At 37.9% G+C, this 27,051-nt stretch overlaps 3 protein-coding genes across 5 annotated transcripts in view; 2 read left to right on the top strand and 1 right to left on the bottom strand.

Annotated features, from left to right (window-relative positions):
- Positions 1-1,611, top strand: part of LOC109212108 (PHD finger protein ALFIN-LIKE 4-like) — a 7,073-nt gene extending 5,462 nt beyond the window's left edge. Inside the window, exons 5-7 of one of the 3 annotated variants that reach the window (XR_002065809.1) lie at positions 180-554; positions 828-984; positions 1,137-1,611. Coding sequence is in view for 1 of the 3 variants with exons in the window: in XM_019375719.1 (XP_019231264.1) it covers positions 180-455 (276 nt within the window). In the remaining 2 variants the exon portion in view is untranslated. The other 2 variants (XR_002065808.1, XM_019375719.1) reach the window with 2 other exon arrangements.
- Positions 1,612-17,199: 15,588 nt separating this feature from the next.
- Positions 17,200-20,514, top strand: LOC109212109. Its single transcript, XM_019375720.1, has 3 exons — positions 17,200-17,358; positions 18,799-19,932; positions 20,030-20,514. Exons 2-3 carry the CDS (start codon positions 18,850-18,852, stop codon positions 20,141-20,143), a joined length of 1,197 nt encoding a protein of 398 aa, XP_019231265.1. The 5' UTR covers positions 17,200-17,358; positions 18,799-18,849; the 3' UTR covers positions 20,144-20,514.
- Positions 20,515-20,858: 344 nt separating this feature from the next.
- LOC109212107 overlaps positions 20,859-27,051 on the bottom strand; it is a 7,216-nt gene continuing 1,023 nt past the window's right edge. Inside the window, exons 3-11 of the mRNA XM_019375718.1 lie at positions 26,729-26,889; positions 25,043-25,115; positions 24,906-24,936; positions 24,076-24,365; positions 23,617-23,865; positions 22,820-22,921; positions 22,526-22,576; positions 22,280-22,367; positions 20,859-21,496 (exon numbers count right to left, since the gene is read on the bottom strand). Coding sequence (XP_019231263.1) covers positions 21,327-21,496; positions 22,280-22,367; positions 22,526-22,576; positions 22,820-22,921; positions 23,617-23,865; positions 24,076-24,365; positions 24,906-24,936; positions 25,043-25,115; positions 26,729-26,889 — 1,215 coding nt within the window. The 3' untranslated portion in view covers positions 20,859-21,326. The remainder of the gene's footprint in view (positions 21,497-22,279; positions 22,368-22,525; positions 22,577-22,819; positions 22,922-23,616; positions 23,866-24,075; positions 24,366-24,905; positions 24,937-25,042; positions 25,116-26,728; positions 26,890-27,051) is intronic.

Raw genomic sequence — 27,051 nt, 5'->3', positions numbered from 1 at the left:
GAGTTATAGTCGTCTCTCTCTCTCTCTCTCTCTCGTCCTGACCCCCCCCCCCCCCCCCCTTTGGTACTTGTTGTCCTTTGACACTTGCTTATACTGTTGTCACTGGTATGAATTCTAAGAATTGTTTGTGGATTTATTGTTAACTTTGCCTATTTTACATAATCTGATTCTGCTCGTAGGTGGCACAGCGTGGCTCTGAACTGCCACCCAAGTACTCAAGGCCACAACCGAAAGATGAGGATGAAGATGGTTTGGAAGAGGAGGAAGATGACGAGCAAGGAGAAACACTATGTGGTGCATGTGGTGAGAACTATGCATCTGATGAGTTCTGGATCTGCTGCGACATATGTGAGAAATGGTTCCACGGGAAATGCGTTAAGATCACTCCAGCTAGGGCTGAACATATCAAGCAGTACAAATGCCCCGCCTGCAGCAACAAGAGAGCACGCACCTGATTGTCAGGTCACTGGGCTCGCACTTAATCAGGGAATTATTAACAAGATCATTTTCTAATCTGAGGAAATCTCTTTTCGAGAAGCTTGAAAAGGTCATAGGTATTGTTTCTAGGTTGCTATGTTGTCCAGTTCTTAGTCATAGTTTGTGGTTTAGGTCTGCTTTTTTCTATGTAGGTTGCAGATGTAGTTGGTTGTGTAGGTTTAGATTATGGTGTTAAGACTCCACTCTCAATTACTGTCTGTTTCATTTAAAGGGAAGTCAATCTCAGTCATATGGTGGAAGGATATGTTGTTAACTGCCTCCTTGCATAAATTTGTGTAAATTGATGTTCTATGTGCTAATTATGCTTTGACTGCATGATTTGGTTTCAGTAAATTGATGGAAGATGAGATCTGCTGTTGGTTGTTGGAACCTTTCTTGAGGATGCTGGTCATCCCAGAAATCACATCAGCAATCTATTATACTCTTGGTAAAGCTGCGGGAAATGTTGCCGCAGAGGAATATGCTTCTTACCTTCCTCGGCACTAGGTGACTTTAGAATGTGTTGTTAATTTTGTTTCTAAGAAATATTCTACGCCTTGAAAGGACTTAATTAATGGAAGTTAGGTGATATTTTTTTTCCTTTGTATAAGTATTGGTGGGCAGAGTTATCTAGTATTTGTGCTGATTTGAAGTAGCAGGTACTTAATGGAACAAACGAGGTGTTCCATCTTTCTAAGCCGCGGTGGACGGAGTTCTTCGTTATCTCTACGAGTTGGAAGTAGCAGGAACCCGGAAGAATAGTCGAGGTGAATGCAATTGCTTGGAACACCACCGTTGTGAAAAATATTCTTACTTGGATAAAAAGGAATTGTTACTTAACAGGGAACGAGACACGAGACTTTCAAGTGAAACTTTAAGCCAAGTTATGCCTGATGTGTTGCATCTGAAGCTGCCGTTTCAGATCTATTGCCGTTTTATTTCTTGGCTGATCATTGCATTTTTGGTATATTTAGGCACGAGGGCTTGCTTCATTTAAGAAGCTATATAAACACTTATAATCACGATTTAGAGGATATCTGCAAGGCTGTGCAGACTGCAGAGTATTTGTATCTCTCTGTGGCGCATAATTACTATAAAAGAATGGATGCATCATTGCCTTCACAATTCACAAAATATTACTATCATTGTCTTCACAAAATACTACTGTTATGATCATTTTCGCCAGAATTTAAGTCTCTTCGTAAAACTGAGAAAGGCTTAGTAGTGTAGTCTTCAAGAGCATAAGTTGACTAAATAGAATTTCTTGCTTGATCTTATAGATACTGTTTGACCAAAAAGTGGGTGAATCTTAGTTAAGAATAATAAAATCTAGACAAATAATATGTGAAGCTGGTAAGATGAACATCGTTAATTGTGTGTTTGCGCTGATTAAACGCTCATGAATGCAATAACATAAATGTGCATTAAATGTAGATAATGACAATGAATATAACAAAAGGAATCTACCACCCAATTATTGTAAGACTTGGATGACTCTTTTCCCTGATAGTAGTGTGGAGAAAAGAGTAACAAAGAGTGTTGAGGAATCTTTGGATCTTGTGAGTAAAGAAGCAAAAACGTATGCTTGAATAATCAATGAACAAGGCAACCCTAGTGTATTCTCTCAGGTCACCTTTTACAGTATTTTCTCATAAAGTGAAGATCCCCTTTTTGTTCTCTATCTCCTCCTATTTATAGGGGATATTTTCCAATAACCCTAAAAAGTACAAATTACGGAATATCCAAAGGAATATTCCTTGTATCCATATCTAAACCTATGCTACTGTTATTTCTTCATCTCAGATGCCCGTCTTTGGCATCGACCCTCTCGAGAGCAGCCTTTAGTTATTACACCGCGTTCGACCCCGTCCTTGATCTCGCTTATCCCTTACTGCCTAGTCACCAAATTTAGACCAATACAGTTAGTCCCTTCGCTTGTTGAGGTCGTGGTCCTGCACGCCCTTGATAAGCGGACCTGATTGGCCTCTATTTTGGAAAAAATTGGTTGTGTTGAATAAGTCGGGTCGGTCGAGGTGGAGAGAACGGCGCAACCATTGAAGTCGTGATTGGTGTGGCTACCAGGGGGTGACGTCATGGCCACGCGCGTCATCATTGTGCATCTTCTTGAGACAACGTCTGTGTGCCTGCCGCTTTGGTTTTGGTGCCATTAACAATCCTTTGCTTCGATTCTCGCACCACCCAGCCCTATAAATAGACGGGGGTTTTATTTTTCAGAGGTTTTCACCATCCTTTACCTTGCATGAGCACTATTCTTCTTTGATCTTCTTTGCCAGTTTCTACTCTTAGTTAAGAATAATAAAATCTAGACCAAATAGTATGTGAAGCCGGTAAGATGAACAATGTTAATCAGTGTGTTTGCGCTGATTAAACGCTCATGAATGCAATAAGATATATGCATTAAATGTAGATAATGACAATGAATATAACAAAAAGGAATCTACCACCCAATTATTGTAAGACTTGGATGACTCTTTTCCCTGACAGTAACGTGGATAAAAGAGTAATTAAGAGGGTTGAGGAATCTTTGGATCTTATGAGTAAAGAAGCAAAAGCGTATGCTTGAATAATCAATGAACAAGACAACTGTAGTGTATTCTCTCAGGTCAACCTTTTACAATCTCTTTTTCTCATAAAGTGAAGATCCCCTTTTTGTTCTCTATCTCCTCCTATTTATAGGGGATATTTCCCAAAAATCTTAAAAAGTACAAATTAAGGAATATCCAAAGGAATATTCCTTGTATCCATATCTAAACCTATAGTACCGGTATTTCTTCATCTTAGCTGTCTATCTTTGGCATCATACCTCTCGTGAGAAGCCTTTAGTTATTACACCGCGGTCGATCCCGTCCTTGATCTCGCTTATCCCTTACTGCCTAGTCGCCAAATTTAGACCAATACAGATGCATGTAGAATACTGTGGAAGGTCATATGTACAAATAGGGGGGATATCTCATATCTTTTGACATCCACCTTCCCTAGAATTACGGGGTAAAAAAGGCAAAATAAGTGATTTTAGCTCATACCGTGGTGAGGCCATATGGGGAAAAAATAGAATTTGATCCAATTTATCATAATTGATTAATTAACATGTTGGTTACATTTATTATTAAACATAGAGAAAATATTAGCTTATTAAATCATCTATCGGGTTGTAAATAAAAGCAAAAAAAAAAAAAGGGGAGAATGACACAGTTACCCAAAAAAACAAAACTATTTACCCTTGTTGTGAACAACTAATTTTTGACCACACTTAAATTTTATACTATTTAGTGTAAATATTTCTTTTAGGTTTAATCTTAATATTTATCTTATTCTTAATAGGTTTTATTTAAAAAAAAAAAAACTACAAAAAAACTCTCATTCTTAGAGCACAAAGAATCTTTCTTAGTATCATTTACAGTACATGTAGATATTTAGTTTTCATATATTGTAAGAAATAATGGTTATTCTTCTTATCTTCATAATTTAATTATCTTTTAAAATAAAAGACCAAAAAAACTAAATTCAAAATGAGCTAAAATCACGTTAAAGTGATTAAGTTTGTTATCAAATTTTTATTTAAAAAGAATGAGCTAAGATCACGTTAAAGTGATTAATTTGTTATCAAATTTTTATTAAAAATCTGATTTTACATTAAAAAAAAAGGCCCATAACCCCATTTTCCCCAAAATACTCCTCACGTCCTTCCCCACTCCCCCATTTTCACTCACGTTCTTACATGCACACACACATGATCTTGGACACACACACACGACATTATACACACACATTTCTATATATATGAAGAGATTTCACAAAAGAAAGGGGAGGAAATCTTCTTTTAAAAAAAAGTCTTATCAAGAACGGACTAGGCTCTCTCTTTCAGAACCAAATATCCATCTCCATCTTCTTTCTCATTAGAGAAGTGGCCATCCCACCCCTTCTGGACCAAAATCATTCCCGAAGATCACTCCTAAACAGTCCAAAAACACCCAGAAACAGTCGAGTTTAAGCAAGGTCTCCGTTCAAACTCCGGCGAGTTTCCGACGTTCCAATCGAGCTTCAGTTTTGGGTTTTCTGTTCGAGTTCAAAAATTGCAATTGTGTCTGCAGCTTACAAAATTTGTAACTCAATATTCCTTTGGGTAATCATCTTTGAGATTGGTTGCTTTTACTCTACCTTTAATCTAATACTAAACTCATAGATATGTGACTTTATGCTATGTAATTCACGGTGTCAGATTTTAAGTATTGATAGTCTTTGTTATTTTATTGTTTAAGTAATGAGAACTATATATCAGACAAATGTGAAGACCCAAGTCTCACAGTTTGTGCTTATAGAAAAAACATGGGTTAGAGAGAGATACTCTCCCACCTCTCTCTAAGAACAATCCCTCTCCTCCCTCCCCAACACTTACATAATGCTCCTCAACACTCCCCATGATAAACCACCAAATGAACAAAACAGCTGGGAAACACCATCTAGCAGCAACAACGTGAGAGGAGCTACTGCCTCCAAACATACCTCGATCAACAACCCTTCCTCTTCAACTTCAGCTCCAATAAACATGAACAAAAATATAGCCATACCTCCTCAAACCATAGAACCTGGACAACACCAACAAGGAAAACTCTCTTTCCTAAGCATCCTAAACACCAGCCCTACTGATAGTAACCCAACAAACAACATCTGCGTACAAATGACATAACAATGGACCTACTATCCTCGGATAAAACGGAAAATCCTTATCTCGAAGACGAAGCGGATATCTTTATCCCCATAACCTCTGAAGATAAGGAAAGATTATATAGGAATTGGGAAACAGCTCTTATAATAAAGGTCTTTGGGAAAAGAGTTGGATATCAATTCCTTCAACGTAAACTCCAAGCGATTTGGAAGCCAAGTGAAACCATTTCCCTTATCGACCTGGGATATGACTACTACCTTATTAAATTTAACAAACAAGAAAACTATAATAAAGCCCTTCATGAGGGACCTTGGTTCATAGGAAATCAATTCCTCTCCATAAGGAAATGGGAGCCTAGATTCGTAGCATCGGAAGCTTCACTAACATACTCGGCTATTTGGGCTAGACTACCTGAACTTCCTACGGAATTTTACGACTACGAAATCCTACAAAAAATAGGGAATAAGCTAGGAGAACTTATACGTATTGGTGCATGTACCTCCTCAGCTCTTAGGGGAAAATATGCTAGATTATGCATCCTAGTTCCAATCGAAAAACCGCTAAAGACTCACATAATACTAGGCAAACACTATCAAAAAGTAACATATGAAGGATTCAATGTCTTGTGTACCAATTGCGGACGCCTAGGACATAATCCAATATCATGCCCAAACAAAAAAATATTAACGGAAACCAAAAATGACAAACCCATATCCAGCAACTCCATGACAACACCACAAAACATTGAGTCCATCACCACCAAAATTGAAAACTGGACGATAGTATCCCACCACAAAAGAAAGAAAAACACGTCGAATCCCTACCCCTCCATGCGGTATAATACAAAGGAACAAAGCCAACATGAACACAGTGATCCTCAGCTGGAAATGAACGCAAGCAAGAAGAATGGCTTCTTACCCACTGGACAAAAGCCTCCATCCCCACTGGCTTCTTACCCACTGGACAAAAGCCTACACTATGGTAATAACCTTATGACCACAAGCTCCCTAGTACACCATAGACCTGCCACTACACCCACTACACAAAACATAGGACCCTCTATTAGTGATAAAGACCACCCCCAATACACGAACAATCCACTGGACAAAACCCCTCACCTCACTAACGATCACAAACCTGCCCTTCCTACCATATCTAGCAATAGGATTATACCATCAAAAGACAAAGAGGACACTGTCACGACAATCACGGACAAGAAACTACAAACTCCAATTTCATCCTTAACCTATGAAGTCACTTCAACAAGGCTACAAACTTTAGGTCAAATGCTAGGCTCCTCCAACCTTAACACTAAAGAGAGCAACGGTTGCATACTTACAAAAAATAGCTTTTCTTCCTTAGATATTACACACCCCTCACATCAAGCCCCCTCCCCAATGTCCTTGGATTCAAACCAAAGCAACACCTTTGACATAACCCCAGCCGAAATAATTAATGAGACAACCCCATTAAACTCTCCAGTGGTTTCTTCATTAAACCACAATGATAATTTAAACCCCATGCACACTCCCCCTCCTGCCATCAAAACAAACGACATCTCCAACTCAAACACAAACAAACCACCCATCAACAATGCCAAGACTCCCAAGCAACTATCAAAGAAGGAACATGAGAACAAGGAGGAATGTCTGGATTCGAGACAACCAAAGACACTACAGACCACCACCAACGAACCACCAACCACCACAACTACCAACACTCTTCACAACCCTACCAATCCAACCAAACCATACTCCCTAGAGCTGGCTGGAACAAGGATTAATGGGACATGGACTAAGCATGAGCTTGAGGATCAACGGGGAGGACATAATCATTCAAATAGAGGACCCATGTTATTTGGCTCAAATAATAGCGGAAGGGATGAGAATAGCCATGGGGAACATAATAAACAACCCTTGGATGAACCATGCTCTAACCTATCATCAAGGAATGCCATCTCCTTGGGTCCATCTTGCATGGCAGAATCAACAACCATGGAATCCGCCCTTCAACCTGATCAACACACACTCACCTCTCTTCCCAAACACCCAACCTCCTCCAAATCCAGCCCCCCTATTCCAGACCATGCATGGCACGAACCAAAGCATGCATGGCCATATTCTGAACCACCAAACCGTCCACAACACTCCAGCAACTCCCCAACCATCCATGCAGCAGGTTCACCCACCCAGCGCGGAGAGACAAGAGGAGGAAGAAGAGGAAGACAATCCAATGGAAAGGGTGGTGGAACATGGAGTCCTAAGGTCACCAAAAACCCTAGTGTTCAAAGCAAGAAAAGAAAAAAGATACATCTTAAGTTGCCCATTGGATTTGAGGAAATACTCAATAACTATCAAAAAATTGAGAACCCCGGGGATCTACCAATATGCAATGGTGTTGGTGCCGACAATGTTTTCCAGCTTCTGGATGAACCAGGAACAAGCATCGAGCGGGGGGAACTCCCCTCCCAATCGGGAGACGAGTTCAAACAATAGAAATATAAGCATGAGTTTTATATCTTGGAATTGTCGTGGAGCAGGGAATGCTGATTTCCGAAGAGCTTTTAGATCCATGATTGATTACCACAAACCTAGTGTGGTCGCATTACTTGAAACAAAATTATCTGACCACCATGTCATCATGGAGGACTTTGGCTTTTCAGGTCTAGCACAGGTGGCAGCACAAGGGAACTCGGGAGGAATGGCACTAATGTGGAACAGTGATGAAGTCAATGTGGACCAAATAGGAGGAACTGATCAAGAAATCCATGCCATGGTGAAGGTAAAAATCTTACCTAAAACTTGGTTATGCTCAATTGTTTATGCTAGTAGTTTATTAGAGGAAAGAATCACTCTATGGAATAACTTAATAACAGTCGCAAATAATTATAAAGGACCATGGTTAGTACTAGGAGATTTTAATGAGGTTACTAGTGCAAGCGAAAAATTTGGAGGTCTACCTATAAATAACAATAGAACCACAAAGTTTATCAATTGCCTTAATACGTGCAAATTAATAGACCTAGGTTTTAAAGGCCCAAAATTTACTTGGTTAAATAAGAGAAAAAAGAAAAAAAAATGCTTTCATAATGGAAAGATTGGACAGATTCGTAGCCAATGGTGAATGGATTAGCATATTTCCTTAAGCCAGTGTAAAACACCTTATAAGAACTCACTCTGATCACTGCCCCATACACTTGGAGCTTATTAAAAGACCAAGCCGTAATAATAGTATATTTCGATTGGAATCTATGTGGTTATCCCACCCCACCTTTAAGGGGCTAGTATTAGACTGCTGGACAAACCAGCCTAATATTACAAATGCTATCAATAACTTCACTAAGAAAGCCATTGCCTGGAACAAGGATACTTTTGAAAATATCTTTAAAAAAAAGAACGAAATCCTAGCTAGACTAGAAGGCATTCAAAAATCCCAAAACTACACAACCAGCACTTTCTTATCTAATCTAGAAATTGACCTACTTGATGAACTACAAAAAACCCTCAAATTGGAGGAAGAATTCTGGAAACTGAAATCAAGAATTCAATGGATCCAAGAAGGGGACGCCAATACAAAGTTTTTCCATCTCACAACCTTGCAAAGGAGAAGGAAAAATAGGATATTTAGCATTAGGGATGAGGCTGGGAATTGGTGTCACGACCCAAAGGATCTTACCCACATCATAACGGACTTCTACACCAATTTATATACCACTAACCACAGTTCATCCCAAATATCACCGCTATACATGCCTGCCCTATCCACAATTAACCTCACTGACCACCCCACCCTCACAAGGATACCAAAGGAGGAGGAAGTAAAGAATGCCCTCTTCTCTTTTAAACCACTTAAGGCACCCGGACCGGACGGTATCCATCCTTTCTTCTATCAAAAATTCTGGACAATAACTAGCAACCTCCTAGTCAACTTTTGTAAAGAATCCTTCACTAGTAAAAAAAATGACTGAGGACATGAATAGAACTTTTGTATGTTTAATACCAAAACATCAGGATGCTGAAACATTAAGGCAATATAGACCCATTAGCCTCTGCAACACTGCCTATAAGGTAGTCACCAAAATTATCGTTAATAGAATAAAACCCCTGCTCAATAAAATTATTCACCCTACTCAAACAAGCTTTATAAGAGGAAGGAGAGCCTCAGACAATGCCATTATTGTTCACGAATTACAAAACTCCTTCAAAAACTCAAAAGGAAAAAAGGGAAAAATAATGATCAAAATTGACCTAGAAAAAGCCTTTGACAAGCTGGAGTGGTCTTTCATTAGATTCTCCCTGAAATCCCTAAATTTCCCCGAAGACCTAATTGAGCTAATAATGTCCTGTGTATCCTCCACATCCACCTCCATACTCATTAATGGCTCAAATACAGAATTCTTTACCCCAACTAGAGGCATTAGGCAAGGGGACCCATTATCCCCATACCTATTCATAATTTGCATGGAAATGCTCTCCAGACTCATCGACCATGAAGTTGACTGCTGCAGATGGGACCCCATAACCCTGTCAAAAAAGGGACCCCAACTATCTCACTTGTTCTTTGCGGACGACCTCATTCTCATGATGGAGGCCAATCAAAAAAGCTACGACTCTCTCATAGATACCCTGAATAAATTCTGTAGGTTTTCTGGCCAATCCATTAACTTCAGCAAATCTAGATTAATCTTTTCAAAGAACACACACCCGGATAAACAAGCCCTCTTCAGCAGATGCATTAACATGAAAACATCTAATTCAATAGGTAAATATTTAGGTTTCCCCATGACAAACCAAAGGCTATCCAAAAAAGACTTTCAGTTCATCATTGACAGTCTAAACAATAAACTAAGGGGTTGGAAAACACACTTCCTAAGCCTAGCAGGCAGAACCACCCTCATTAAGGCAACCCTTGCAGCCATCCCTAACCACAACATGCAAATCTTCAACCTACCAAAAGCTATTTAAAACAAGATAGACTCCATCCAGCGAAACTTCCTATGGGGAAGTACGGAGGAAAAAAGAAAATGCCACCTGCTAAACTGGAACAAGGTCACTACCCCGAAAAGACAGGGAGGCTTAGGGCTGGCCAAAACCGCTTGTAAAAATGATGCCTTCAGCACTAGTCTAGCATGGAGATACTCTAACAACAAGGATGCCTTATGGGTCCAAGTCCTGAGCAATAAATATGACAGGAATTCCAATCATAACACTAGTTCCAAAAGTAGCCCGTTATACTCACATATCTGGAAAAACATTTGTAAAGGAAACAAGTTATGCCAAAAAGGGAATAAATGGATTATAGGAAATGGGAAAAACATAAACCTATGGAACAGCCGCTGGATAAACCATGGGAACACGCTAAGAAATAGCATCCATGGACCCCTCCAAAGGGGGGAAGAAGACAGTAAGGTAAAATACATAATTAAGGATGGCCACTTCGATCTCTCAAAATTATCATTCGAACTACCAGAAGATATAACCCAAAAAATTCATAGCACTTATATCCAACAATACCAGACAGGCAGGGATAGAATCTCCTGGAATTCCCCGGGCCACAGCCATTTCTCCATCAAGGCAGCCTATGACCTCATAACCCAAAAGGACAACCAGACTGAAGAAAACAACTTAGACTTTAAGTGGATATGGAGAAGCAACACCCTGAACAAATTAAAATACTTCCTGTGGTTACTCTCCCTCAACAGACTCCCAACCACCGCATTCCTAGCAAAACGAAACATCTGCACATCTGATATATGCACTATTTGCGGATCAGAAAAGGAGGACATAAAACACATGCTCTTCTACTGTGCTCATTCAAAGGAAATCTGGAGGCAATGCCACATTAAACACAACTACCGACCTTCGGATAATGAGCTCTCTATCTTCTACTGGCTAAAGCACCAATTAAACACAAACAAGCGCTATAATCAATACATTACTTGGCATGTCTTCTTACCTTTTCTCCTCTGGTACTTATGGACTACGAGGAATGAAAGGATCTTTCAAAAAAACAGCTCATACCCTAACATTAACAAAGTGATTAATAATACCCAAGAATTCCTCTTTCTAAGCAACTGGAGCCCTAGCCGGATACCAAAAAGAACGATTTTTATTAAATGGCAACCACCAGACATAGGATTTTTTAAACCAAAAATAGATGGATCATGCCTAGGTAACCCAGGCAGGGGGGAATAGGCGGGATTTTCAGGGATATCAACGGAAAATGGATTCTAGGATTTAATATGGGATTTGCATATGCCACAAATATTCAAATGGAAGCCATATCCCTAGTGCAAGGTCTAAAATTAGCCATCCAAATGAGACTGACTCCCCTAGTCATTGAAACAGACTGCCAGGAACTAATCAACATGCTAAACAATGAAAATTGTCTTTATCAAAACATTATTGATGACTGCAGGTCCCTATTATCTGAGGCAGGCACGCCTCCTTTGAAGCATGCATTCAGAGAAGCTAATGGAGTAGTGGACGCCTTAGCCAAGAGTGATGCAGCCTGGACTCTTTTGCTAACTTAATGTTGTATCATTATCTGCCTGTATTTGCTATTTCAGTTTTTGATAGGGATGGGATAGGCACTTCGTGGCCTAGACAAATCTCTTGTTGTAATGACTACTAAGTTTATGTTATAAATAAATGTCTTTATTTACCAAAAAAAAATGAGAATTGCAAAGAATATGATATTATCTCACTGTGGATGTCTAAAAAAAAATTGACAAAAGAATTTTTTTAAAAAAAAATCCAATATTCTTTGAAAGTTGCTAACAAGCTATGGATGGTATAAAATGATTATTTTTATTGTGATGAAAAAGGCGTTCTTGCACTAATCATGTCTCTGTTTCGATTATCCATTCTTTATTTTTTTTAAGTTAGCATTTATTTAAAGTTGTTAAATATAAATAATTAAAAATGTGTTACTAGTCAAGACCCATTGAATTTCAGGCCTACTATGACCTAGAAGTATGAGCCATGTAAGAGATGTAGGTCGTCTATACATTTAAGCCATAAAAGAATTTGGACTAAAGAAAATTATGTTCGGTCCAAGAGTGATAAAAATAATTTTGAATATGCGAAATGAACCATAAACTAATTCAAGACTCGTTGCAATAGTAATAAAATAATAGTAATAATAATAAAATTATACAAATAAATGTCTCGAATCTGAAAGAGATAAAACAAGTGAAATACTCTAAAATACTAGAAAAACTTTAGATTGTACTTTAAATATTAGCCCATGTGTTCATACTCGAAACTTGAATTGATAGCTTAAATAATAAAAGGATCATGTGTGCATTCTGCGTCTTGACACCATTAAATTAAAAATAATTATGTTATAACCATGTGTATATTCCGTACCTTGGTTTAACATTTAATTTCAAAGAAGTACCTCGTGTGTGTACCGCATCTAGGTCAAAACAATTAATAAAAAAATATAATAAATTAAGTGAAGTGGTAATAGACAAGCCATAAGCAATAAAATACAAGAATAGTCAACATTGATTCAAGCCGAACATTAGTCAATAAAAGCGACCGTGCTAGAACCACGGGACTCGAGGGATGCGTTCGCGCAACTTCAACCAAACTTTCTTAATAAATCAACAAAAGTGTTATTAATCATGGACACCTTCGCGTGACATGATTTTGACGCGCCAAAAGAAAAGAGTATACGTACGCGTAACTCAATTCTTTAATTACGAATAATTCAAGTAATTTAAAAGCGGTAAAAAGATAAATGCACATAGGTCCTAAAAATGAGTAGTTAAATAACTTAAGCCAAGTAATATTCACTAAGCGACCGTGCTAGAACCACGATGCCCGGGAATGCCTAACACCTTCTCCCGGGTTAACAGAATTCCTTATCTAGAATTTCTGGTTCGCTGACTCTTTAAAATAAAACTTCCTCGATTTGGGATTTAAAATAAACCGGTGACTTGGGACACCATAATTTATTCCAAGTGGCGACTCTGAAAGATAAACTAAATAATCCCATCTCGAATAATGTCACTTTAATTGAAAAAATCCCTTATATACCGCCCTCGACGGGTGGTGTAAAAAAGGAGGTGTGACACTCATGGCTTGAATACTCAACATCGTAGTCTAGTAACGTTACCTACCCATAACAAAACTATTTGTCCTCATAACAAAATCAAGGAGAGTAAGTAGAATCCACACAATTAAATCTCATGATCAAATATAGTTTAAAAACTCATATATATCAAAGAAATCTCTCACTCTCACAAAGAAGTCACATGCATGCAATTGGTAACATAGACTTGCCCTTTATGTAAATGTCTACTAATGTAGGCGTACTTAGTCTAAAATCAATTAGAACTTCTTTTTGGTTGTAGTATGGGCTAAGAGACGGGTGGGATATATTTATAAATAATGACTAACCCTCCGAACTCCGAAGTACTTTTAAAACATCACATAATCAACTTTAAGCGCATATTTCTTTAACCCAACTTCAACTTCACAAACAATATCACCCCAAAGATTTTTCTTTTTTTATTTAAGCACTACTTTGATTCACACTTACTAACAAAGACAAGATGTCGATTTATTTATCTACATAATTTTCTCTTTCTTTTTCTTCTCTTTTTTAAACTATTTTTTCTTTTGTAATTTTTCTCTTCTTTATAATTCTCGCCAGCGGTGTATCTCTTACAACATATGTGCACCTTTCTTTCTTTTATTGGTTCCACTCAAAATCTATCCAAATTCCCTCCTTACTTCTTCTAGTGCTCATTTTACTAGTTAAATGCCTTAAGAGGTAAAAGGATCAAAACAATATCAATTAAGAACAAAAGGGAATAAGCTTGTAATGTGGGTGTCAAGTAAAAGTCTATAGTCTCAAAAGGGTTAACTAGGGATAATTTTATTTGTAATAAGCATTAAAACTCAAAAACACCTAAAATTATTTTTCAAACCGGAAAAACACCTAAAATTTTGCTTCAACTCACTTGTTGGGCAAGTGCTAGACCGAATTGCAATGATATTGACTAACAAAAACTCACCACACGTGGCATATGAATCACTAAGGATGGTCCCATTCCGACTCTCAAACCAAATCAAGTATTCACTGAGCCACAATATATTAAGCATTAAGCACAAAGTGAACATAAGTCAAGAACACGAGACATAGACGTCATAAAACATGCTATCCCATTCATCAAGGCAACATAAGCAATTTCAACACATAGGGAAGATACAACATGCCAAAGCTTAAAATGCTACTATCAACCAAGTCAAAGGCGTATATGAATCTCATCTTTCTCATCCTTTTATTTTCTCCATCCTAATCTACTCTAAAAATAAAAATAAAAATTACTACCCGATTCAAGGTACATCCCATGAAAAAGAACCAAGGTACAAAGAAAAATCATAGGGAATTGTTACTTCCTAAAGAAAGCCAATAGCTAAAGATTTCTCTCTATTTTTTATCGCTTTGTTTCTCATTCTCTGTTCTAATCTTTCTCTCTATTTTAATCGCTTTGTATGTATTTTATAGGCATTATTTCATACACACACCATTTTCAATCGAAAAGAGCAACCAAAATCACTCGAGAAGGTTCATTCGATTTGCTTCTCTCTATATTCATCGCTTTGTTTCTTATTCTATGTTCTGATATGTATTTCATTGTATGCCAAAGTATATGCCTTCTCTCCATTCTAATCGCTTCATTTTTTTTGCTTCTATTTTTTTTTTAATATATATTTTTCATTCTTTGCTTATGTATATTCCTTTTCTCTATTCATATCACTTTAGTTTTTTTTTTTTTTTTGTATACATAAATTTTATGTAAAGTATAGTTTTTGACTAGATTTTTAAAAAAAAAAAATTATATTCAAGTTGTAGCTAAATTGTAGATCTTGATTGAATTTATATATTTTTTAAAAAGATTAGTTGCTTTTGATAAATAGAAAAATGTAGATAAACCGAGTAAAATAAGTTTGAAATTTCGGGGGAAGTGCACAGTTAGCCACTAATAACACATGTATTTACTTTTAAGCCATTGTTTAAAATATCTTTAGTCTTTAGCCACTGCTTTAATAAACTTTAACTGCCCGGACGAAAATACCCTTCTGCTCATGTCCTTAATTTTTGAACTTAACTTCAAGACTACATGTCCTTAACTTTTGAACTTGTAACTCTAAGTTCAGGACTTCAGGACTACATGTCCTTAACTTTTGAACTTGGAACTCTAAGTTCATGACTTCAGGACTACATGTCCTTAACTTCAGGACTTCAGGTCTACATGTCCTTAACTTTTGAACTTGTAACTGTAAGTTCATAACCAAGTGTCCTTAACTTTTGAGCTTGTTAGTCTAAGTTCAGGACCTATTGTCCTTAACTTTTGGGCTTCTTTGCCTAAGTTCAGGACTTCAGGACCTATTGTCCTTAACTTTTGAACTTGTAATTCTAAGTTCAGGACCAAGTGTCCTTAACTTTTGAACTTGGAACTCGAAGTTCAGGACCAAGTGTCCTTAACTTTTGAACTTGTAATTCTAAGTTCAGGACCAAGTGTCCTTAACTTTTTAACTTGGAACTCGAAGTTCAGGATCAAGTGTCCTTAACTTTTGAACTTGGAACTGTAAGTTTAGAATCCAAATGTAGAGGTACACACTTGTATCTGTAGGTCAATGTATAGATACAGAAATGGTGTATGTATAGGTTGCAGTTGAAATGTGCGTATCTTAGCATTTCTACTTCACAAATGTACATGTACACTGAAATTGACTGAAGAGTGTGAAATTTAGCGTTTCTCTCTCCACAAATGTATATACATACATACATACATTTTACTGTGAGGTGAAAATGACATGAGGAGAGCAGAAGTAGCGTATTTTAGCATTTCGTTCGTTTGTGTAATTTGTCAGTTCGTGCAATTACGTAACCCATTGTCGTGTGGATGATAAGATGCACTGTGGGTGTTGGTGATAGAGTCAGTGAACCGTTGAGCTTTGGGTGGGGGAAGTGAACGGTTAGCCACGGCAGTCGCCGTCTCACAGACGGAGGCACAGTTCTTCTCCCTAACATGAAAGAGATAGAAGAAAGGGTAACACAGTCTTTTCTTATTAATTTTAATAGACTAGTGACTACTATTGCTAAGCATTGAAAATACTGGATAAAAAGTAAATACCACTTTAAAAAGTAGCTACCCCCACAATTTTTACTGAAATTTCGTATAGATACGAAAAAGTCCCAAATTTCTTCCGGCCCAAGACCAATTCCGCCATGGCCCAAGGAAAACAATCAAAGGCCGTAGTCCAAGTCCAAAAATCGATGGGCCCATTTGTCGACAAGAAACATGTGGGAAAAATTTAAAAGTAGGCAGATTTGCAACTGGTCATTCAAAAATAGCCCAGTTTCAAAAGTAATCGAAATTTAGCCACTTTTCATGTAAAGATAAATCTGAGCGAAAACACTGTTTAAAATCCGGAAAATACGCCCGCATATTATACGGGAGTTCCAGCATAAGTATGCTTGAACTCCCGCATATTAGACGGGAGTTCCAGGATAACTATGCTGGAACTCCCGTATAATATGCGGGAGTTCAAGTATAATTATGCTGGAACTCCCGCATAATATACTGGAGTTCCAGCAAGTATAAATGTCCAGTGTAATATACTGGAGTTTGGAGCACCAGTGCTCTAGTCTCCCGTATATTATACAGGAGTCAGCAAAGTATACCGGTCCAGCATAATATGCTGGAGTTTGTACAAAAATGCACCGAACTCCTGTATATTATACGGGACCGGTCTCTGTTGCAGCAAAATAGTGGTTATTTTTTATTGACTTGGTAAACGCTGGCTATTTTTGATTGACCAGTGCGAAAACTAGCTATACCGTGCTATTTTGACGAAACATGTCCACACACGATTGTTGGTGGCCCAACTAAGCATCACAACGTGGTTATTCTCTCTCTCTTTTACCAGCAGTCCAAAAGCAAAAAATATCATTAAATGCCACGTGTTAAATACAAAAACACCAAAGCCCCTAAACCACGCCACCCGAGGACCCCGCTAAATAAGGAGTAGTAATAGCAGCAGATTACACTAATTAATTATCGGAATTATCTAAATCTCATTCTCTAAATCTACTCAACAAAATCTTAGGTTTCCGAATTTATTCCCTGCACCAGTCTGAAGCCTCCTCCGTGCAAATAGCAAGTACTAGAGGTACGGTTTTTCTTTGCTTTTCTTTTCTGTTTTTCATTTTTTTGGGAAATTTCCGGAGAATTTGATTTCGAATTTGTGCTTCAGATATACTCTGGTGATTTCTAGCTTTCTCTTTTGTTTTTTGAGGTTATAATAGCTTTTATTTTTAATTTATGTCAAATTTTGGATTTTTTGTGTGTTATATGCTGGCATTGTTCACACTCAGTAAGACAGTAACAAAGTTTGTGGAAATTAATTTTTTTTCGGTTTAGTTCAACCTGTTTATATGCGTTCATGTAAACTCACTGGGCGTTTGTGAGATGCTACGTATACGACTAAGTAATTGTTGCATGATGTGGTATACGTGCTTAAATTAGAAATTTTCTCAGGTTAAGGTTTGATTTTTCCTCATTTTTAGACAAGTAAATCTTTTAGGAGCTTCTAGATCCTTTATTCGTCTTCCTTGTCTTGAGAATTTACTGTCTGCCTGCTTCATTATTTGTGAACCTATTTGACTAAGCAAGAAATTTAAAAAAGGAATTTGTTTGACTAGCAAGAAGTTTAAGAAAGGAAGAAATACCTTTGGAACTTGTAGGCTTGATCAAGCCATGACATTCTTGCGGCTATAAAATCATGTCTTTAAAGGGTAAAATAGGAAGTTTAAACTTAAATTGTTTTCATATATAAAAAGGTCTCGTTGTCACATAAAATGAAATGGAGGAAGTACTTGCTATTGATTATCTTAGAGGATTAATTGGAGAAGTTTCTAGATGTGGCTAGTGATTGTATGGGAATGGTTTTGCAGTATTTATCAGCAATTTTGAGTGGTGCACTGCTTGTAGTGTCTTCTTATATTCTTAGTATTGCGGAAGAATGGATGTCATCTTTTCACGGATACGAATGGTGTAGCTGAGCTTTTAGCTGATTGCTCTGATAGTAGTTGTCTTGTTTGGCTCATCACTCCGCTCCCTCTCTCCCTTCCACCCTGGTCAACTGAGTCTGATTTGGTGGTTCAGCTCATCCATTTGTCTTATCTAACTTAGGGCCATATTCACCATTGAGCTACTAATCTTCATCTCCTCTCCTCTCCTCTGCTATTTGAAGATATCTAGACAAGTTTAATCTATCTTCTGTTAATTTATCTTATATAGAATCTGTAGATGCTTGCTTATCAAAAACCTGTACTCCATTTCTATTACTACCAATTAATTAACTGTTTAAGTGCATCCATTTTTTACAATCCACCTCCAACTATGGGCCCAAAATCTGCAAAGTATTGTGAATTGCAGTCCTCCCAGAACTGAATGTCCCTTTTTTTTTTCCAGTGTAAGCGACCGCAAATAACTGTTCTAGAATCAAAACACTATGGGACACCCAGTTTACTTTTGTCGAAAGTTCAAATGTACCATCATTTTTTTTCTCTGTAACTTGACTGAGTTGAAACAACTGATCTGCTGGCAGGTACTGCAGAAGACTTGCGAAAGGCAGACATTAGACCCTAATTCCGTGAAAATGAGCCAAGCTGTTCAAGGGGACAGCTCCACCGTCCCTATTGCCCTTCCTTTGAAGCGAAGAAGGGGTCGTCCTCGTAAGGATCCTAGCCTAAAGCGTGTAGGTCAACCTCAAGTTCCTCCACGTTTTGAGCTAGTGCAAGAGATCCAACCACAGCAAGCAAATAGAAATGATGGGATGATAGGTCAGGCTGTTACAGGTGTGGTTGAGGCTGCATTTGATGCTGGTTATTTGCTCAGTGTTAGAATTGGCGACTCCAATACGAACTACAGGGGTGTTGTTTTTAAGCCAGGTCATTATGTTCCTGTCACAGCAGCAAATGATGTAGCCCCACATGTTCAGATGATTAGAAGAAACGAGGTCCGTCCTCCCGCTGAAAACCAACTCCAAGTGTATGGACAAAGGGCTGAGCGGAACGGATCGCTTAATCTTGGATCTAGGTCCTCAAAAAACAAACAGGTAGTGGTACATCCTTCAGTCCCTCCAGTGGGTGCCAGAGGCACAGTAGTTCCTGTTGTGCTACAACCTGTCAATTTAACAAATGGATTAGCATCTAGTCAAAATCATGGACCCCAAGCTTCTAATATGGAGTCTGCAAGAGAAAGAGAGGTCCAGATGGTTGCGCCATTAGCTATGCTGCCGCCTGACGGATCAGTAACCTGTGGTCAGGTACCACCGATACCAACTCATGAAACACTTCCTTCACAAACTCAAGTCAGCGACAAAGTGGCAATATGTGCTAGGCAGAAAGGGGATGGCGCTCATAGCAAGGGAGCAGAAGGTGTGCAACGGGAAGAGGTGAAACCAATTGTATCAACCAACGCTAATATACCTGTTGAAGTGACCAAGGGGTCTCAAGGATCTGCTCCGCCAGCAAAAACAGATACAAGAGTTGATAAGGCCTCTCATGAGTTGTCAGCAGAACAGTCACATGTGCTACCCGGACGAGATATTCGTGACATGAATCAGGTTCCGCCGGCAGAACCAACTGAACCTGTAAATCCCCCTCTTCGTACCCAGGCTATATCTGTTTCAAAGCCGTTGATGAATTATGGGGCTGGCAGGATGACTGAACTTTTACAGGTAAAGTAACCAAAACTTTGATAACCATTTCGAGCTCTAGAAGTTTACTATGTCAATAGAGATCTGTGTAGGTTCTGAAATTTGTTCCTACATGAAGGCTGTGCAGGAAAATCTGATGGAGAACCAGCTGCTTCGTGCTGGAGAATCTGGTATTGCTGTAACGACGATTCCAAAAACTGATAGCAGTAAAGAGGAGACTAGTGTTCAGTAGATCTGGCAGATTGTATAGTGCTACTAGAGTTATTTAATTACCTTCTGAAATTGCACCTGGTCCTTGCCTATGAATTAGTCAAATGGCGAATGCGAAAAGACCATAAAATGGGTAGCAGCTCCAGGATTCCAGAAAGCCTATCTTTTTATGTTTATAAATTCGGAATAGAAACTTGCATATTACTAAACGCTTATGGGAACTGTTTATAATGGTATATCTCATCTCCATACATGTCTGCCTTGCAATTCTATTGAATAATTATACCATGCGGCTATGTCTAGGTTGGAGCCACATTGAGCAAAGGTAGCCACTTGATATTGTAAATTCTGGTTTTGTACTAGCACAAACTTGTTTCATAGCTTTCTTTTTGAGGGACTGGTCCAATGTGATTTTATAGATAAATCAACATTAATAGCAGGTCTAAACTCTAAATTCACAGAGCTAATTTCGCATAAAAGAGCCCCATATTTGGGAAGATCGCTAAGATACTGTCGTTTTGATTCACCGGGGCAATTAATTTATTCTATTGATTCGTCTTAAAATTTTACTTAATTACCAGTCAATACTCGCCAAAGAACATGTTATAGTTTGGGGACCTATACATCACGGTAACATTTAAAATTGAATCCAAGAAATTTCTTCGACCAAAATCTAGCTTGACCCTAAAAATGAAATGTGGACTTGACATGTTTGATAACCAAAACACATCGCAAAATACACCAAAATAATGATCAAAGCTTAGCAACCAAACTATTACATGTTAGATAATCTAAACAAATGGCAAAATGGGCTAGAGTAGTGATCAAAATTAAACAAGGAGCTATCACGTCACTATATATTTCAATTCCAATTTAACATCTGACATTTAAGCTGTGTGAATCATACAAAAAGTGCGATCTTGACACCCAAAAATTTGTTTTCCTGCAGTTCAAAACTGGAAATCTGTCTCCTTTGTATCACCATCAAAACAAGAACCCCTGAGTGAAGTCCTTCTCTACCTTCAAACAAAAGCAACTCTCTGTGTAACTCAATATACAATGTTAATGCCTCTCCCTACTAATAAATAATAACCTGCTCATACAGTAAGACCGGAATCTTTAGAAAAGAATCACCCTGCCAGCGATTGAGAAACAGACGAAAAAAGAATCTCAACAGGCAGCATATTTCAACTACAGAAGTATATTCATGCAAACTTGTTAGGCAGAAATCCATTAGATCCTGGGACTTGCATAGGCCGTATAACAGGAAAAGACGCATGTGTAATAGGAATGCTTGGCATAGTGAATGGTTGTTGTAACCCTGTTATAACTGGGGGAGCCATATATAACTGCAATGCTTGTGTTGCTGTACTTCCTGCAACAAGGGGATGTACTAGGTTATTCTGCCAGTAAAATACAAGCAACTTATAACAGTACTATAATGTGTAAATAACTGTACTTCATGTGGAATTGCAGGTTGAGAGTGCAATACTTTAGGGAGAAATGTGTACTTCTATAATGTGTAAATAACTGTACTTAATGTGGAATTGCAGGTTGAGAGTGCAATACTTTAGGGAGAAATGTGTATTTATCAACACTACTTTAACAAATCCAAATCCACATCACATCAATGTTCAAGTGATCAATCATTGCAGCAAGTTGTAGTCAGTCAACTATTGTTGTTCACCATCTAGTTGAAATCGCAAGCTAATGGCAAATAGGAACACAAATTCATACTCAACAAACATATTATAGCGCTGATATGGAACCGGTCAAACAAAAAAGTGACCTGCTACGGTATCAACAAATGCTAAAACTTCCTACGCATTCTATCTGCTACTACTGGCACTGCTGTAGGTCTACAATTTTTGGGTCATCTACCTTGTAAAGGAATAATGCTTTAAAAGGTCATCCTCCTTAGATCCCAGTGTGCAAGCTTGGACCTTTGATATAGTAATTATCTACAACTACTAGCAACAATTGCATTTAACTAGTCGTTACATTAAAACAGACAGTAGAGCATTACGCATTCGTGCCTCTGAAAATAAGTAGCTGAAGCTACTAGAAGCTATTGAATTGAACTCAAGACTTTCCATTCAAAACTAGTAAACATTTGGACCACTTCTAGCTATACCATTAAATGTCCACAAACACGTACCTTGATGCTTAGGAGGATGGACCGGATGTGGAATTAATAGAGGACGTGTGGATACTTGAGAGAACCCCACTGCATTCTGAACAACATCCTATAGACAAGATATCAGACAGAAAAGAATCAGGAAATTGCAATGCTATAAACACACAAAGAACAGCAGATGGAGGAATGTGATAAAGGGCCATCCAAGTTCTATAAAAAGTCATAAAAGTTGTCCCAAAAAATACTATACAAAGTAATTCGTCTTACATGAGAAACGGGATGCATATAAACAAGTGGTCCCAACCGTCCAACCATAACCTGACAACATGAAGAATTTTAGAAGTGACATGAACATCTGCAACCGTCTTACAAGCACAAAAATAATAACAGGATGGCATGCTATTGTCATAAGGACCTCAGTTTAATAATAGGGCCACACTCCTCGACATGATAAGAATCAAGGACTATCTTCTACTCTCCACCACTAGGCGGCAGAGTTTTATTTCCAGCCTAACAAAGTAAATGGCTTCAGCAAGAGATTGCCATGCTAATTTCCCTTACATTTTGAGAATTTGGATGCACATAACCGGTTGCAGCTTGAAGGTGATGATACTGACCGGCATACCTGGCCGGCTGATTCCTGCTTCCCATGTATCCAATAGTCTACATGTTAACAAAGAAGGCTTCAGAAAAATATGCAGCAGCATCAAAACAGTAATAATTGATTCTATGTAAGCATGATGTAAAATAATACATGTGATTGATTTCATTTGTTTGATATTAAGCTGTAACAACTAATTTGAAAGGGCATCTGACAAGTGTCATTTCTAACTAAGAAAGCAGCAGCATTTCGGTAAACTGCATACTATAATATCAAGAAACAGACCCCTATTATTTTTTTTCTATCTTCAACTTCTTTATACAACAGAAGATATATCCTATTAGCACATGATTTATGGAAAATCATTGTATAAGATAGATTTTTCTTATTAACTTTTCATCTCCTTTTGTTTTTATCAACATGTTTATCAATTGCCTTTTCCTAAATGTATATCAGTGACACAATTAGATTAGATGAAGCACAGAACTGCATAATAGCTTCCATTCAAACCAATGGGCTAGTCTCCAAACACCAAATTATGGAAGTGCGATGTGGTTATGTTAGTAATGCACATTTCTTCCGGTCAATATGAGATGGTTGATTTAGGTACAGAAAATGGCAGTCAATCAACCAAAAGGATTTCGTAATCAATGGAATAATCTCAGTTACTCAGAGAAATAACTCTAGTTGTCAGAAAACTAAAGAAGGGGGTGGGGGCTGCATTTTCAAAGTAAGATAAATAATTATAATCACATACCTGTTGAGCATATTGTACATCCAAGCCACCATTTCCAGCTGCCAAATTATTATAAGGAACAAACTTAACTGGCACAGATGGACGAGAAGCAAAAGGGGTGATTTCAACTTCAGGCTCAGCTGTAGCCACCGGTACTACAGGACAGGAATCTGGCATGTACGCCATTGTTCGCATCACAGAAGGAGTAACAGTTCTAAGATGCAAAGCCGATGGAGAAAATATCTTTGCCCCAGGGTTGAGCTTAGACTCCTAGAGAGAAGGAAAATCAACAGTCACAAATCATCCTAGACAATGAATAATCCAGCAGTAAGGATAAGAATTTCCAAAAATTCAAGTACCGCGAAAGCTTGACATCACCATAAACCTACTGAAAAAATAAGCTTATATAACTTTGCATACGCATGAACAAAATTTTTGATCATGCACCTGCAGCAACTGACCCCACTAAGTTCACTTTACCTTCGAATTAGCATTATGAATTGAACTTCGTGGAGGCACCAAATCAGCTGGAGCTGATGATGAACTGACGCATGAGACTGAGGTAATTGGAGCACCAGAGGAAGTAGGGCCCAAACAAGGAGTCTTGCCTATAGTCTGCTGCTCATGGCTGTGCCTCTCATTATTCCGATCATCAAGTCTGATTGAGGAAAGAGGAGGACTACCACAAGTTATGCCATTTGATGACAACTCCAAGTTTGCTTTGAAGTCAACATTCTCAATGGCAGTTGATTGAGTTACAGAAACATCCACTGCAAGTGAAAAATTTATAATACCATTCATGAATGACACTTTTTTTTTGGTTTATGATAGATATGTATATAATATAAAGAACTCAAAGATCTCATTATCTACCAACAATCATCATTTCGTTAAGAGTTCTTTTGCAGAATAAGGAAATAGCATGTTCAAATAAGGATTCCCTTCACCATTAAGTCTTTAACAGCACGGAAAAAGTCACAATCTGTGAAAATTGATTTGATATTTATTGGGGGGGGGGGGGGGGGGTAAGGGTAATGGCTTTTCCCATATTTCCAATTTCTCCTTTGGTGACTCGGTGTCCCTTCCACGAGGACAACCCCCTCTTGTCCATTGCTTCGATTCTTTTATAGCGATTTTTAATTGGTTATACGGAGTTAAGAAGTGATGGGAAGCAAAGATTAGGTTGATTATGATTCATCATGAAACTCGGTCAACGAGAGACACTGCCTAATCTTTTTGCCACCCACCAAGAGGGGTCCACATGAAAAACTATGATATTGCGAGAACTAAAGCATTGAATCAATACTCACGATTTGAGCTTGAGCCTTGAACTTCAAGGATCTACAAAATGAAAAGAAAAAAAAATAAGTGCTCATTAACTAATAACAAATAAATCACAGCTTTTTATCTCTCACTAGATATTCAGCCAATGATAGAATTAACATACAGTTCTCTCCCTTAGAGACTCATGGCTTTCCCTGCAATCGCTTTGCTTATTGATTAAGACATCACGCACAAGTCTGTCATAATTGACATGAATGGAGAGTTGTTAGTGCTCAATTGACCATACAGAGGAGAAAAATTAAGGTTATGAGAAGTGAGATAATAATCTCATGAGGGAAGGGCAGAATCCAGTAGGTATTAGATATTGGGATGACCTTTCCCTGAATTTACATTTCATCAGAAAACAAAACTGCAAATGCCAGCTACGAATTGTGTTGATTCAGCAGTATTTAAATAATAAGATGGTTACATAATTATCTAGAAAGTAACTTATGCCAGAAAACCTCATTATTGACTTTTCACCAAAAAACGACATCCCTCTTTAAAAAGAAAAGAAAAACCTCCAGGAGCATGTGTCCATCAGGGAGAGCAACAATATAAACTAAATTCAAATTCAATGCAATACGGACCATCATGAGGATCATGCAAAATCAGATCAATATAGGACGTATACAAATCAATCAATCAATGGACTACCACTCCATCCCAAACTTGTTATGGTCGGTTTTATGAAGCCTCTACAACCATCTCGCTCTATTTGTACCCATTTATTCAAATACCACTCCCTTTGTTTCAAATAGATTGTCTTAATATGACTTGGCATAAACTTTAATAAAGAATGGAAGACTTTTGAGATACATGGTCTTAAATAAGTCATAGCATTTGTGTGATTGTAAAACTTTTATGGACCCAAATATTGAGACACTGCAATGAATTGGAATATATGAAGAAAAAACCATATCAATCAACTCCCAAAACGACATTACATTTATGATTCAAATATGCAGATAAATGGATCATGGGCCAAACTCAACCACAAAAGTTAGCTCATGAGGAGAGAATTGCCCAAGATTAAATAAGAAGACCACAACTCATTCCCTCAACTAACGTGAGACCTGACAAAATACAACTTCTGAATTTAGACTAGTCACTAATTCTTAATACATTGCTACTCTAGTAATCTTAATCATTAATCCATAAAAAAATTATTAAAGAATAATATATCTCTTTACTGTCAATATTTATTCTTGATATTGTTCTTTTTAAGATGGAATGCATGATTAATGAGTGTGTGCGGCCTGCTTAAACGAGGCGAACCACGTAACTTGTGGTGCACCGAGCTTCAAGGTCTAACTCCACCTCAAACGGGCCTCTTAACAGCACACTATTATATAGAGCTTATCTTTCACTTTATTAGGTACCTTCCTATCACATAACTTTCCTCTTATGACAACCTCCGTTAAGTCATCAAAAGACTATGTGACAGGAGAAACAAATATATTCGAGTGAGCAAGCTTTCCACTTCATTTTTTATCGTATAAGCTTTCCACTTCACTTATCAGCCTATCAACAAATAAGGAGATAGTTAACCAGAATTAATTAAGAAATTATCTTTAACGTTATCACTTCTCCGCTCTACAGATATTCATCACATTGCTTTCAATAATTTATTTTTGATTGGTAAGAAATAGGTGGGTGATGACATTGCTTTCTAAAATTTAAGGGCAAAATCTAAAGAACAAGCCACAGTCATGTCTTCTGGAACAATAGGAAGCTCTTCCATGCAAAAGCTAATAGATCATGAGGCATTTCCAACAAAGAACCAATAACAAGTCTTGGCAACACGAACCTTTCTTTACTAGCTTTCGCTGCATCCACGGTAGACTCATTTGACTTTGTTGCTCTTATCTCCTTCTTTGGATGTTCGGGGAAAGCGATATTGCTAGAAATGGTTCCTAAACTATCCCCATCGAAATGTCCTGGAATACTATCAGCATATAGCATAACCCCCTGCCAACCACAAGTATAAGTAGAGAAAAAAAATCAACCACCAGTTGCGGAGCCACGTGTTAGGGATTGGATTTAATCCCCTTCGTCCCAAAACACAGTGTGCAATAGGGTAAAAGCAATACACCAAAAAAAATAAGGGTGGGGGGGGGGGTGGGGGAGGGG

The sequence above is a fragment of the Nicotiana attenuata genome, unplaced genomic scaffold (assembly GCF_001879085.1).
Source record: "Nicotiana attenuata strain UT unplaced genomic scaffold, NIATTr2, whole genome shotgun sequence".
NCBI classification, from domain to species: domain Eukaryota; kingdom Viridiplantae; phylum Streptophyta; class Magnoliopsida; order Solanales; family Solanaceae; genus Nicotiana; species Nicotiana attenuata.
The sequence above is the reverse complement of the archived record's forward strand: the minus strand, read 5'-3'. Positions and strand labels throughout refer to the sequence as shown.

Coding starts and splice junctions, on each gene's coding strand:
- LOC109212109 (XM_019375720.1), top strand. CDS start 18,850: ATGAGCCAAGCTGTTCAAGGGGACAGCTCCACCGTCCCTATTGCCCTT. Junction 19,933..20,029: donor GGATGACTGAACTTTTACAG/GTAAAGTAACCA, acceptor TCCTACATGAAG/GCTGTGCAGGAAAATCTGAT.